The sequence below is a fragment of the Thamnophis sirtalis genome, unplaced genomic scaffold, assembly GCF_051295495.1.
Source record: "Thamnophis sirtalis isolate CommonGarterSnake01/CBP01778 unplaced genomic scaffold, rThaSir2_p1.2 scaffold_6, whole genome shotgun sequence".
Lineage (NCBI taxonomy): Eukaryota > Metazoa > Chordata > Lepidosauria > Squamata > Natricidae > Thamnophis > Thamnophis sirtalis.
The window spans coordinates 39703340-39717257 of record NW_028261386.1 but is presented as its reverse complement, the minus strand read 5'-3'; the positions used below and the strand labels follow the sequence as shown (position 1 = coordinate 39717257).

General features: G+C 37.6%; 1 protein-coding gene across 1 annotated transcript; it reads right to left on the bottom strand.

Annotated features, from left to right (window-relative positions):
• Nucleotides 1-1237: 1237 nt before the first annotated feature.
• LOC148044953 (transmembrane protein 247-like) lies at nucleotides 1238-5076 on the bottom strand. The gene is made up of 4 exons (XM_087719111.1): nucleotides 4880-5076; nucleotides 3582-3812; nucleotides 2821-3156; nucleotides 1238-1646 (listed from the first exon to the last, which is right to left on the bottom strand). The coding sequence occupies exons 1-4, from the start codon at nucleotides 4880-4882 to the stop codon at nucleotides 1419-1421; spliced, it is 798 nt and encodes a 265-aa protein (XP_087575237.1). The 5' UTR covers nucleotides 4883-5076; the 3' UTR covers nucleotides 1238-1418.
• Between the last annotated feature and the right edge of the window lie 8842 nt (nucleotides 5077-13918).

The following is a 13918-nucleotide window of genomic DNA, read 5'->3' as shown; positions in this document are numbered from 1 at the left end:
TTGAGTATCTATCAGGATATACTCTTGGGTGAAACATGAAGATGCTTCACTATTGGTAGGGGACATACCTTCATGATGTGACCTCCACTGACACAAAAGTGGTATTTTCCCTCCAAGTCCTGAACCCCCTACAAGGTAGGTTGAGCTCAGGGTTGAGCTTTCTCATCTCTCCCCCCCAATATTCTTCCATAGTCAATTAAGTGCAAGCGTTGAGTCTTGTCAGGAGGGCAGTTTTGTTCTGAGTCAGAAGCAACGTGAAAGCTAATATGTGAAGAGGAAAATGATGTTGAGGGTGAAAGTGAGGAAGAGCAGTTCAAAGTTTTGGCTTTCCATTAACCAAAGAAGAAACTGTCTCAACCACAAATTTGCAGAGCCATGATACACTTGCAAGTTATTAGGTACCATGTCACATTTATATTTTTAATGATTGGTTTAGGGCAGTGTTTCTCAACCTTGGTAACTTGAAGATGTCCGGACTTCAACTCCCAGAATTCCCCAGCCAGCAAATGCTGGCTGGGAAATTCTGGGACTTGAAGTCCGGACATCTTCAAGTTGCCAATGTTGAGAAACACTGGCTTAGGGTATTATGCACCTCGGGTATGGGGCAAGGGAACCAATTGCTACAGTGCAACAGGCAGCAAAATATTTTGGGATATTTATACTAAAGAGTACATCTCTAGGCCAATTGATTCCACTCAAATATTTCAGACTGTGGTGGCTTGGATGGGTGGGAGCAGAATTCCAAACATCTGGAGGACTTTAGATGCCTTTTCTAATTTAGTTTTTCTTCAGTTCCATTCTACTAATGCAAGAGCATTTTGTATGGTTGAATTTCATTCAAAATTTAATGTTTAATATCAGATCAGTTTGAGTCAGAAGTGGTATTCAGCAGGTTCTGACCAGTTCTGGAGAACTGGTAGTGGAAATTTTGAGTAGTAGAATTTTGAGAAATACCATCTCTGGCTGGCCCCGCCCCATCTATTCTCTGCCTCCTGAGTCCCAGCTGATTGGGAAGGAATGGAGATTTTACACCCACCAAGCCATGCCATGGCCACCAAGCCACGGCCACAGGATCGGTAGTAAAAAAAATTGAATCCCACCACTGCCTTGATGGTCCACTTTAAAAATAGTTCTATTTCCAATACTTCTTTCTCAAAGCATCAACGTGTATGCAAATTTTTTTTAAATTCCAGTCAATTTATTAATATTGAAGACTGAATGCTCAGATGGAGGGCAGTTCTTTAAAATCCTTAAAGGGGGGAGGGGACATAACATTCAAGAAAGAGGATACCATCAAATCCTTCAACAGCCAAACCAAAACCTGCATTCATTGAGTACACTAGGAAACTTTAAAGAGTAGGGGCAAAGAGATGAGATACATAAACTTCAGGGAGCCATTTTCCTCTTGTTTCTGTTGCTTAGAGCCTGCTGCCGTTCCAAGGTTGTTTTTTTCTCTGTTTGTAATCCATGATAATCTTCAAGAAACCAAGATACAGCAAAATGGCATAGCAGAATATGTGATGCTTTGTAATAAAATAGAAAACCAGTTCCCTTGCTGTGTAAATAACATGGATAAAGATGAAGCAGAAAAAAAATAGGGCATACTGGTTCTGGGGCTGGAATAATTCATGGAGCTGTTGTCCAATCTATAAGTGAAAGGAACAAAAAAGAAACAAAGGAAGATGATGAAGTTGTTAATAGGCCCATGTGTTTGAGGCAAAATTCAAAAAACTGAGCAACACGATTTGTAAATATCTAATTTCCTAATGTGTAGCACATTGTACCTGGGGGTTAAACTATACCTGTTATTTGTCATGTGTATAAATGAGCATGTTTTGTCTAACCACTGCTAGGCTCTTTCTCCAAATTATCTCTTTCACTGGCTGAAATATTTAAAACCTCAAAGATGTCAAAATAATAGACCCAAAGGTAATCTTCTCAAGATTTCTCCTATGTATCATTTACCTGATAAGCTTTGCAGAAAAAAGCCATATAGAAACACTTTGACTAAACTAAGTAAAAATAATGTACTGCAGCATCTCATGCGATCAGACACTGATTGTGATACTATTTCTTCACTTTCACCTGCAATATTTGCCTTCTTTATTTACTCCCTCCTATTTAAAGCCATCTTTGCATCCTCTGCCCTTTAGAAGGATGCACATCTGCCTCTGTTTGCCTTCTCACATGGCAAGCAGTAACTTTAATAACCATAAAAATTGTATCAGCTAGCCTTGGGATTTTGGCAGCCATTCCCCTTCATTGTCTTTGCAGTTCAGTCAGTCCAAGGTGATGTCCAAGAGGAAGCTCAGAGTGGGATAAAGCAATCGCAAGATAGCATCTACCAAAGACAAATCTCCATGGGAACATGGATATGGACCCCATCAAAAATCAGTAACACCAGCCTAGTTCCCCTTTCCTTGGTTTCCAAGGTCACTTGTTTCTGAAAGTTCATGCTGGAAATTTCTTGAGACTGCCTGTAACATAGAAACTGGAACTGCTTTGATTATTAATCCCTTTTCCTGAGAAACTGCAGAACTCTTTAACAGCAGCCTTCCCCAATTTCGTGGCTTCCAGTTGTGATGATTTTGAAAGAGGTAGGTGCATTAAAGAAAGCTCTATCATTATTAAAATAATAAACGGTGACAACACAGATTTGTAAACATAGATTTTAGTATGGAACTAAGCTGTTGACAATTTTTATAGCTCAATACCAGCAACGTAACAATGGCTAAGAGTCTATTAGACAAGCCAGTATACAATCTGCTTTTTGTTTTTATTAAAAGGTTTCTTATTTGCCTCCTATGCTTTCCCACTTACTGATTGAGAGGAAGCTTTTTGGCGTAGCTGTTCCATTTTTTCTTCATGCAGACGTCGCTTTTCATTATCTTCATGCCTATATTTTAGCCTAACCATGGCACCATCCAGCCTCATCTTCTCCAGGTCAAGATCAGTGGTTGTGATCTGCCTTCTGTTCAGATGACCCATTCTTTCCAAACTGTTGGCCTCACCTATCCTGGGGTATATTTCTGGTGGTAGAGCATTGCCCCCTCTTTGTGTGGTGATTACCATCTGCTCTGCTTGACTCTTGTTGTCTAAGATTTCTGTCATATCATCAGGAAAGTAGGAAGAACCCGGAGTCTCCCTTGCAGCATCCTGAAATTAAAAAGTATGACTTTAGTCTTTGTTTTACCCATAGTATTCAGCCACAAAAACTAAAGAAAGGATCTGCAGAATTACATCAAGGTCAGTTTCATCCATGTTTTCTTTTTCTCATAAGCTGACCAAACATCTCTGTCAAAAGTGCAAGCAGAGCTCATTGGCACGACCAGATACTTCCAGTGGCTGGGATAATGTAGCTTTCCAGGAGATAGGAGAATGGTATGAAGACCCAAAGGATTTTAGAACAGAAAGTCTGAAACTCCCTGCCATCCATTCATCCATAGAGCTGATCGTTGTTACAAATATTACTCTTTTATGACTGGTTTTACCAGAAGAAATGGCCCATTGCCTAATGGGTGGGCAGAAAATAAGGCAAAATGAAGACTTCCCATCCATCTGCCACATTCCTTCTCACTTACCATGTTGTCCTTATGCTTTTTGGAATCTTTAATGGGGGTTATCTGAACAGCAAACTCAATTCCTGCCTGCATGTCCTTGAATTCTACATTGCCACCTTGATAAAAATATTCAGACCCTTCCAGATTGCTAGTATGATCCAGATCTGCTTGAATCTCCTTGTCTGTGTGGTGCACAGATTCTGTCTCAAAGTTGGAGAAATCAGAAGATGAATGGCGTTCTCTGGCTATTTCCTGAAACAGATCAGATATAGTAAGGGAGAACTTGTATATAACGTAATAGAATGCAAGATGTAAATCTTCTGCAGGGATGAAAAACTTGGAGTATTCCTATCCACTTTTTCATTGATCTGGTGGCTGAAACTTCTGAGAGTTTGAATTCTGGAAAACCACAGATTCTGTACTCTTCTTTTATAGGGATTATCCCTGAATGTGTTGTAAATGTCAAAGGGGGTACAACAAAAGTCATTAAGAAAACTTTCCCCAACAATCTGTCCCCCTGGCCCTGATGAGTTAAGACTTGATCCCAACCAGCATGGCCAAGAGACTGTTAACAGGAGTTATCTTCAAGCTACAGCTATTGAGCATTTGGAATTGCTGCTTTAATTCCTGGCTTAATTAATTGTTTTAAAAAAAAGTTTTAAAGGGGGGGCTTGTTGGCTGGAAAACCAGCAGACCAGGTTCGAGACCTGAGCCCCACGTGACTGGGTGAGTTCCTATCTTCACCGCAGTTGTCCTGCCAACCTAGCAGTTCGAAAGCATACAAATGCAAGGAGATAAATAGGTACCACTTCAGTGCGGATGTAGCAGTGCTCTGTGATGTCATGCTGGCCACATGACCATGGAAACATCTTCGGACAGCACTAGCTCCATGGCCTTGAAATGGAGATGACCACTGCCCCCTAGAGTCGGCAATGACTAGCAGAATAAAATCTGCAGGGACTCCTTTACTTCTACTTACCACCTTCTTATTTCCCACCTCAAAACTACAGAACAAGGAAGTTCTAAAAGGAAAAAGCATCCCTTCTTTTGGCCTGGTTTCAGCAGGGCCCTTAGATATGTGGATTTCTCTACGTCAAAACTATCCAGCCAATTCACATTGTAGACTGATGATTTCACTACGCTATTGGTTTAATCCTCCCACCAATCTGAATGGGGCATACAAGTTTTCAACCCAGCCTGCCTTGAGTTTATGTCAATTTTGCAAATAGGTGTTGTTTGTATAATACAGTGTTTCTTATGTTTTATTTAATGATTTGAAGTATTCTCTTTCCTCAGGCTTCAGTATTAGAATTTCTTACCATCGTAGATCTATTCCCAGCAAGAAATGTACGTCGGTCTCTGGTTTTAAGGCAACAGCCTCTATTCTCCTATTTGCCCCATCTAGAAGACCTAAAAGTGGCTGCCCTGGTTTAATACACACACGTGAGCACACACACTCAAACTCAGGTCCCTGATTCCCTCCTAAACTGCCACAGCAGTGATGTCAAAAAAGTTCTACACTGTGATGACAGAATGTTCTGGTTGCCATAACAGTTAAGATAAAGTGTTGCTAAGGAAAATAAGTGTGGATTCCAATCAAGCTGCTCACATCTCACCAAAGGATTTTTTTATATTATGCTGAGAAGGACTACAAATTTACAAACAGTCTGTGATTTGGCCTAGTCACTGATGTATTTTAATTCACTGATATGTTAGCTAATCACTTTCTTCCACAAGCCATTTGAGGTGTAGGAAAAGGGAATTTTCCAGATATATGCAGACTGTTCTCTAAAGTACGATGGCGCAGTGGTTAGAGTGCTGTGCTGCAGCCACTTCAGCTGACTGCTATCTGCAGTTCGGCGGTTCAAATCTCACCGGCTCAAGGTTGACTCAGCCTTCCATCCTTCCGAGGTGGGTGAAATGAGGACCCAGACTGTGGGGGCAATATGCTGACTCTGTAAAACCACTTAGAGAGGGCTGAAAGCCCTATGAAGCGGTATATAAGTCTAACTGCTATTGCTACTGCTATTACTATTGTTTTAAAGTTTTTAGATTAACACTGTGTGCTTTTTTCTGATATATTGAATATGCATAATAAACTATAGAAACACTACCATACAGGCTCTTCTATATAGGATTTTATGGATAGTTTCTTAACTGTCTCATATTCTTATCCCAGATTTGATATCTTCAGTCACTTAGAAAAGTTTCCGTATTTTTATTTCTTGGGTTTCCTTGTGAGCTCAAAGGAGAAAAAAAACCAGAAAATAACTTTTTCCTAAGCTTGGAATCCCAGCACTCCTGTCCAGCTCTCCTTGCTTATTTCTGAACTATCCTTTTCAATTGTTCCATCAATCAATTCTCTTTGCAGATAACTAAAAAAATACCCCTGTTGGTCCTCAGCTGCAGGGACCTGCTCCAGCTGCGCAAGGATTTAGCATATCCAATCCATACAGCACATGAACACCAACAATGTCCAGCTATCAACAACCACCTCCTTAATTGTTGACTACTTCTGCCCTTATATTTGCCTCAAATGATGTGCCTGCTTTCAAATGTCTATGTGATAGTGTATGGTTCCAGCAGTTTTCCCCGAGCCACTGAGATGCCAAAGAGTGAGACTCGAGACAAGGCTTGCAAAAAGGATCAGCTTTTATTTATGGCCATAGTAAAAGCTGGGTGACAAAACTATATCCAAAGCATACAAACAAAAGCATGTAAGGAATAGCCACACCCTGCAAGGGGGCCTCAGACTATTATATACATTTTAGGCAGATAGAAACAAAGTTTATCCAATCAGAGACAAAGATTCGTTACCAACGGGATCTTTAAAGCGTTCTTTTGTTCAAGCTCCTGTCTCTGTCTACCTTATGTGTGGAGTATTCCTATAGCCTTGTGTAGGGGGTGGCAGCCCCCCTTTGCCAAGTTGTTTTTCGGCAGAATGCTTTAAGGCAGTGTTTCTCAACCTTGGCAACTTGAAGATGTCTGGACTTCAAGTCCCAGAATTCTCCAGCCAGCGAATGCAGAACGCAGCAGTGAGATAACATTTCCAGTCCAGTATTAAGGTTACAATTTTCTATGCTAGAAAACAACTAATTTCAGACAGTATACAATAATATAAGCAGAAGCTAATAACAAAACTTAATTCTTAATAAATAATTTCTAGCAATATATCATAACAAACCAAAAACAAATACTGGTTTAATCAGTGACAATTATGTAGTAACATAAGCAATTCATAATAAAAGCAAATAGACAATATTAATTCATATTGATTCATATACTCCTTCAATAGCTTGCGTGGTGTTGGAAAGGAAAAATAAACTTTAACTTTGAAACTTCGTTGCAACATCCATGTGCAAGACACATGTGGTATCCTGTTACCAGAAAAATTACCATACATCCTAAAAGACAGAGTGCCTTGGAGAAATCACATTTACTGTGCCTGAACCACGGACATCACAAAGGGAGGAAGGAGTCTTAAAAACTGTTAATGACATTTTTTATTATTGTTGTTGCTGGTGTCAGACTACACAATCAGGGAAAGGGCACACTGATGATTTTGTACACATTTCAGTTTTCCAAAGCTAGATCTGACATTAGGCCTATTCTTACTGGGGAATGGAGTCAACAAATATCACTCCTTGGATCAGATCTTTTCTAAACTACTTTTTCTGCTGTGCCATGACATCATATTCCAGACTGAAGGAGGAATATCTGGTACGAGCTTCTTATTTCTCTTTTTCCCCCCAAAATTGTATAAAGGCAAGCAGGAACTAATCAGTTGGATATACTCAGTCTCAGATTCCCTTTGCCTTTCTTCAAAAAGCAAGGCTGTAATTCAAAAGCATTTGACTTCCCTTACAATGATGCTTATTTTCAAATAACAAAATGTTAAAAAGACTCTCCCTCCCCTTAATTATAGATACAGTTAAGCCCCTGCAAGTTGTCAGCGGTGCAATGAGAGCCTGAAGGAAGCTGAGTCTGGAACTTGTGACATCATTAAGACAGTTAGCCTGGAATGTAGATTTGAATAATCTGGATTTGGAAACCAGGACAGTTGGGATTTGATTGAAGGCAAAAGGACAGATTTAATTAAATCTGTAAATATAGTGTTACCAAGCTACTTATATCTCTAACTCTAGTATCTGAGTTCTCCATGGTAAGATCTAAACCCTTTCCAAAAAATGTTCAAGGCACAATTTATTTGCTTTATCCCCACAGGAGTCTTGCATGGAGGATTGGGAAGATAAACTGGGCTGGGCTTCCCAAAAGTTTCTCTGAGATTCATTGAGGATATAAGAGGGATTACACTTTCCTCCCATTCCACAAAGATTCTAGATGGTTTTATTATTTCTGTTCCTTTGAAAACCAAGTTTAGACATTTCATGTTTTATTTGATCTTGCTTTCTCTGTTTCCATGTCTTTAGTTTCAAGCAAAGAGGATGTTGCCCAAGAAAGCTTGTATCAAAAGATTAATCTTCCAGCATCCTTTTCCTCCATTCCTCTTTAACTATTTGACAGACTATAGACTATTTTTAAATTTCTCCCATATCTCCTGTCTTGCAATTCAAATCTATTGAACCTATAGGAAATCTTTACCCTCTTTTATCTTTTTTAAGTTAGTTTTTTTTTTATCTGCCTCTCAGAGGACTGTCATCTTCATATGGTAGGACGGCTCAAATGTCTCAGTGATTCTGGGATTAATTACAGTGGTACATAATCTTTTGTAATGGACATCTTTGCCTAGAAGGTCAAAAGGGAAGGTTAAAGCTAAAGGTAATTCATAATAGGAATGAGGGAAGGTGGGACTTTGAAAATCTAAAGAAAGAACTCCAAAATCAAAGTAGGAAGGTGACAATGGCAAGTTCCTTGTGTAATTTTGTCAAGAAAACAGTATGGACATGGTTGGAATATTTAGACAAGTTTGGGTGCCAGATTCCCAGGTCAGAATGTACTCCTGTAATTACTAGACAAAAATATCCAATTTTCATAAATGGATCTGCAGGTGATGACAAGGCTGCAAGGGAGCCTTGTCACTGTGGTGCCAGTATTTAAAAAATAATAATTTTGTACTTTTTTGTCATACAAAGACATGCTGAATTGGAACATGGAATATACAAATGAGCTGAATTTGACATTGTCATAAGTACCATACTAAATTGAATGAATTAGAGGTGATATAACATAGCTAGAGTGGAATTTTGATTACATAATATGTCATTCAGGTCATGATAATATATAAAGAAAATGGAGTGGCAATACTCAAAAAAGGACAACACTTTGTGCTCAGCTATAATTTGCTCAGTAATGGCTCAGACTTACTTATGCAAATGTGTGGATTATTACAGAAGTAAAAATGTAGATAATTTTGTTTTCTTGAGCTCAATAATAAATAAAGATGAACAGTGTGCTGGAAGAGTAAAGATAAGATTAATGCTAGAGGGAGGATAAGGATATTTATAACACAACAAAAATCAGAGTACTTAAAGCAATGCTATTTGTAATGATAATACACAGCTATGAAAACTGGACATTGTAAAAGTACGGTATGAGATAAAGAAGATTGAATTATAGATCTGAGGGTGGCTACACAAAGTACAATGGACTGCAAGGAGACATAATCAATCAATCCTGACTAAATAAAGGCTAATTGCTTCCTTGAAATAAAGATCAGTAGGTAGAAACTCATATTCTGAGTATGTTATATGAACAGATAAACACTAAAAAGATGATGGTGCTTGACAAGGTTGAAGGAAGTCAAAGAAGAGACAGCAAATAAAGAGGCTGGGAAGTTTCAAAGAGATTACAGGGTGTAGCTGGAAGAGCTACAGATTATTACTAGAGCCATGTCCAAATGATGAGACTTTGGAATAGAATAACAGTTTTGGAAGGGACCTTGGAGGTCTTCTGGTCCAACCCCCTGCTTAGGCAGGCAATCCTATACCACTTCAGACAAATGGTTATTCAACAACTTCTTAAAAACTTCCAGTGTTGGAGCATTCACAACTTCTGGAGGCAAGTTGTTCCATTGATTAATTGTTCTAACTGTAAGGAAATTTCTCCTTAACTCTAAGTTGCTTCTCTCCTTGATTAGTTTCCACCCATTGCTTCTTGTTCTACCCTCAGGTGCCTTGGAGAATAGTTTGACTCCCTCTTCTTTGTGGCAACCCCTGAGATATTGGAACACTGCTATCATGTCTCCCCTAGTCCTTCTTTTCATTAAACTAGACATACCCAGTTCCTGCAACCGTTCTTCATATGTTTTAGAATTTGTCCATGGACTCACTAGGAATAGATTTGTCAATTAATTTGTCAATGGCATCTCACTAAGAAATAAGTTTTTAAATGTATTTAAGAGAGGTAGATTTTATAACACCACCACCCCAACAATCTCAAAAAAGATCCAGGCTTCTCTTAATCATTTATATGTAATTGCCCCACATTTCAGGTGTAGAAATCCTCAGGCAGTAGAAAAATACAGAAATCTCTGGCAAGAGATTTTGTCTGGCTTTTTGCCCCACAGAAGTAGTACAATTATATATGTTAGCCAAATATGTTAGACTCATCTTTACACACCCTTAACGAAGTTATGAATTTACCCTAGTAATCATTTCCTAAAGGCAGTAGTGAATTAATCCTTTCTATTATATAGGTGTTTGATGAATGGACATGCCCAACTTTTCAAACATTTAGTAAATATATTCACAAGATTAGTTCTAGCATAACTGGCCTACAAAAAAAAAAACCAACCCTATGAATATTTTTAGCATTCTCACTTCTCTGCCAGTATCTAGTAAAGGTCCAGATTTTTGTAGTCCAGATAATAGTAGTCCTGTACAACGTACTCCAAAAATTCCAACTGTGTTCACAGACACCAAAATTTTGGGACTCCCTGGCTATTTTTCCCTAATAGTAAAGGAAGAAGGAGCTCTGATCTTGGAAGAAATCATATCAGTTTCCAGAATCATCTTCTTTATAAAGATCTTTCCACAGCAGCATAGGAAATTCTTTTTTTAAAACAATTTTTATTTGTTTTTGAACAAGGACAAACAAAAATAAAAATAAAATAAAAACCCATCTTCCATTACAAATTGTAGAAAGTGTGTCAGTTGGTTACAGTATTTCCATGTATCTCTTCCATAGTCACCACCTGCTTTTCATATCAAATTGCATATTTAAAATTCACCTATATTTGTGTATATTTCAACCTTAATTTGACTATAATTGTTTTTACATCCTTTTATATATAATATTCAAAATCTAGGATAGGATTATATGATAACATTCCATTAAATCATTCTTAAATCATCCAATCACAATACATCTTTATAACATATTCTAGATAAAGCTTTTAAACCACCTATCATAATCTCCATATATTGTTTATATAAAATTTCATATTATCAAACTAATATATCTATATGTATTGTTATCATTATTAATCATTATTTAACTATAGCTATTGTCGCTTCATTTTATACATACTACTAGTAAATTAAATTTAGCTTAGTTTTTATTATACATTTTCATTGCATCAACCTGTATCCCTCCAGCAATAGTACGGTCTTATAGCTCTTGCCATTTGTAGCATTAATGTTCTAGTTACTTTCTTAATAAATCTTGTATAAACCTCCCTTGGCAACATGCTGTTCCTTTCGTATCTCACAAAAGCTTGAAACCCAACATCTGCTCTTTCCATCAGCTTATGTTTGGTTATCACTAGTGCTTCTATCAAGATTTCTCTCCTTATGTCCGTCAATTTTTCTCTCTTTTCTTCTTCTGTGCTTTGAAGTATAGGGTAGAGTTCCAATCCATCCATCTCCCCTTTCCATATTGCACTCTTGCATTACCAACCACGCTCACTTTGTTATCAGTATCCACAGTTTTCTTATCTCTTTGCTCATTTTTTTCTTCCATCTTTTGAACTCTGTCCTCCACTTTCTTCATTTGGTAAACATCCTCAGTTTCTCCATCAGATTTTTCTGTTTTGTATTCCATATTCTCCAATCTCTCTTCAATTCTCTCTGTCACAACTAATAGATTTTGAATTTCAAACATAATCATTTGCAATGTTATAGTTTCTTTTTCCTGCTGGGCCACTCTTTCAATTTTGCAGATACTGCCACTGTAGGGTTTAAGACTATTTTAATAAACTTCAAACAGGTTCATTTATTATCTTTCAAGCCGAAATGTTGTCTTTCCTCCAATAGCTAGTGATAGAACTTCCAAAAGGCACCTGTATAAACAACTTGTGCTCTTCCTACTATCACTGTCAGTAAACAAGCTGAAAAACCTTGAATCTCAAGTGATCAAAGAGAAAGAAGAAAAAACAATGTATCCAGCCTCCAGCCTCTAAGTGGCAGTGTAACTGCTTTTCCTCCTGTTGTTACAACCCTCTTTATAATCCTTATTTTCTTCTTTATATTCCAAGCTTAAAAAAGAAAGAAAACCCTTAAATGGAGATCAAAAACAATCAAATCAATCAAATCAAACATTATAAAAAGAAGAAGAATTTTAATCTATAGGTAAAGCAAAAGTGAAAAAGAAGAAGAAAGAATTAATCCATTCAGTTTAAAAAATAGGGAGCCTTTGCAAAAGTTCCATCCATGAAAAAAAAAAAAGAAATTAGAAACTGGATAACACACTAAGTTCAATGCAGATCAATCTCGCCGCCTACAGCCTTTTGTCTTCAATCTTAACTTAATTTATTTTCTTGGGTAGTTTCTTCCTCTAATAATAAAATTTCCTTGACACACTTTCTCTTTCTGCTTTCTTCCCTTTCCGGAGCTGTCCCAACTTCAGCAGCTTCATTAGCTGTGTTTCTGTTGCCAGAAAAAAAGGCTATTCCTAGATCTTTCAGGGACTTTGCGGTGTTCCTGAGATCAGCAGGAGGTGCCCTTCTCAATCACCCTCTCTGCAGGATGGTTTAGGTCCAAATGGACCATCCAGTGGCAAAAATTTGACTGTGATCTCGGAGCACCAAGATTGCATGTTGTGCCATTGCAATGATATCTCTGCTTGGCATAGAAAATTCTGAGTTCATATAAACTGCCCCTAACATTTTGTATTGAAGCATTGTTGTTTTTTTCATTTCACTTCACTTCCCTTTGATGTGCAGTGTTTGCAATCTAGGATTAATTCACTACCTTTGTGATTCCACAACAGTGACCCTATTTGGCAGCTCAGATAATTTCTTTCCAGGTCAACTTTGCAAATTAAAATAATGCAAATCTATTTTTCAGCTGAAATTCTGGAGCTTTGGAGTGGGATATTCTCCCATGGCTGAAGCTGTCACCTATCACCTCCCTCCCCCCATATAATCATAGTTTCCTGATGCCAATGTGATCATTTGCCATTCTTTTAAATTGTGATCAGTGTTGATATCATGCTTGCTTTTCTTTATTTCAGTGGCTACGGCATGTTTTAGCAAAATTCATTCATTCATTCATTCATTCAATTAATTAATTAATTAATTAATTAATTAATTAATTAATTAATTAATATACACCACCCATCTTACCTAAATGATTTTGAGCAGTTTATAGCCAATTATTTAAAAATAATAATTCCAGAGTGCGAACTGTGGTATTGTGAGACACTTTTCATGTATTCCCATTGACCATCTGGAAGGCTCACTTCCAGATGTGACATTCTTTGCAATTAGAGGCTGGTTGTAGTGAGGACAATTGTGAGCCAGTCTGAAAGGATTTCTGAGAGTTTGGAGACTGAAAACAGTGCTGTCAGAAAAGAACTACATGAGAGGGAAAAATTAATGGACACTCGTGTTAGTGAAACTACAATTATTACTTTTTTTCCAGTCTATGGATCTTGTCTTGTCCTTTCACTCAGTTGACCTTTATTGATACAATTTCTCATCTCTACTATCTTCTTTTATATCTTTTCTCCATTTGCACTGAAAATATATGGTGAAAATTGATCTACATAGCTTGTTTGTATACATCTGCTTTTTCACTTCCAAACTACATCTTCACTACACTACACTATCATACAGCTTTTTCATTCCACACTTTCCATGATCAGTTTCTACAGTGGTATTGGTGAGAACTGGATATTTTATTTGTTCAGAACATAATCAGTTTGGCTTGAGACCTAAAACCATTTGAATGTGTATTGCAAGGGAAGAAAAACTTTTTCCTTCCATATATTACTCAACTATAATTTCCAATGTCTGTTACCACTGCTAGTGCTGTCTGGAGTTACTAGAAACATCTGGAGGACCAGAGCTTTTCCACCTCAGATATAGAAAGACCAAGATATAGTGTTAATTAGGCCATCTCAGAAATGTATGCATGATGCCCCCTCCCTTTCTTATCTTTTAGGAGGTCAGTGAAGTT

Excerpts from the sequence above, each read along its gene's own strand:
- LOC148044953 (XM_087719111.1), bottom strand. Across the intron at positions 3,157-3,581 it reads AAAAGCATAAGGACAACATG|GATGCTGCAAGGGAGACTCC; the intron begins GTAAGTGAGAAG and ends TTTTAATTTCAG. Across the intron at positions 1,647-2,820 it reads AAAAAGCTTCCTCTCAATCA|ATTGGACAACAGCTCCATGA; the intron begins GTAAGTGGGAAA and ends TTTCACTTATAG.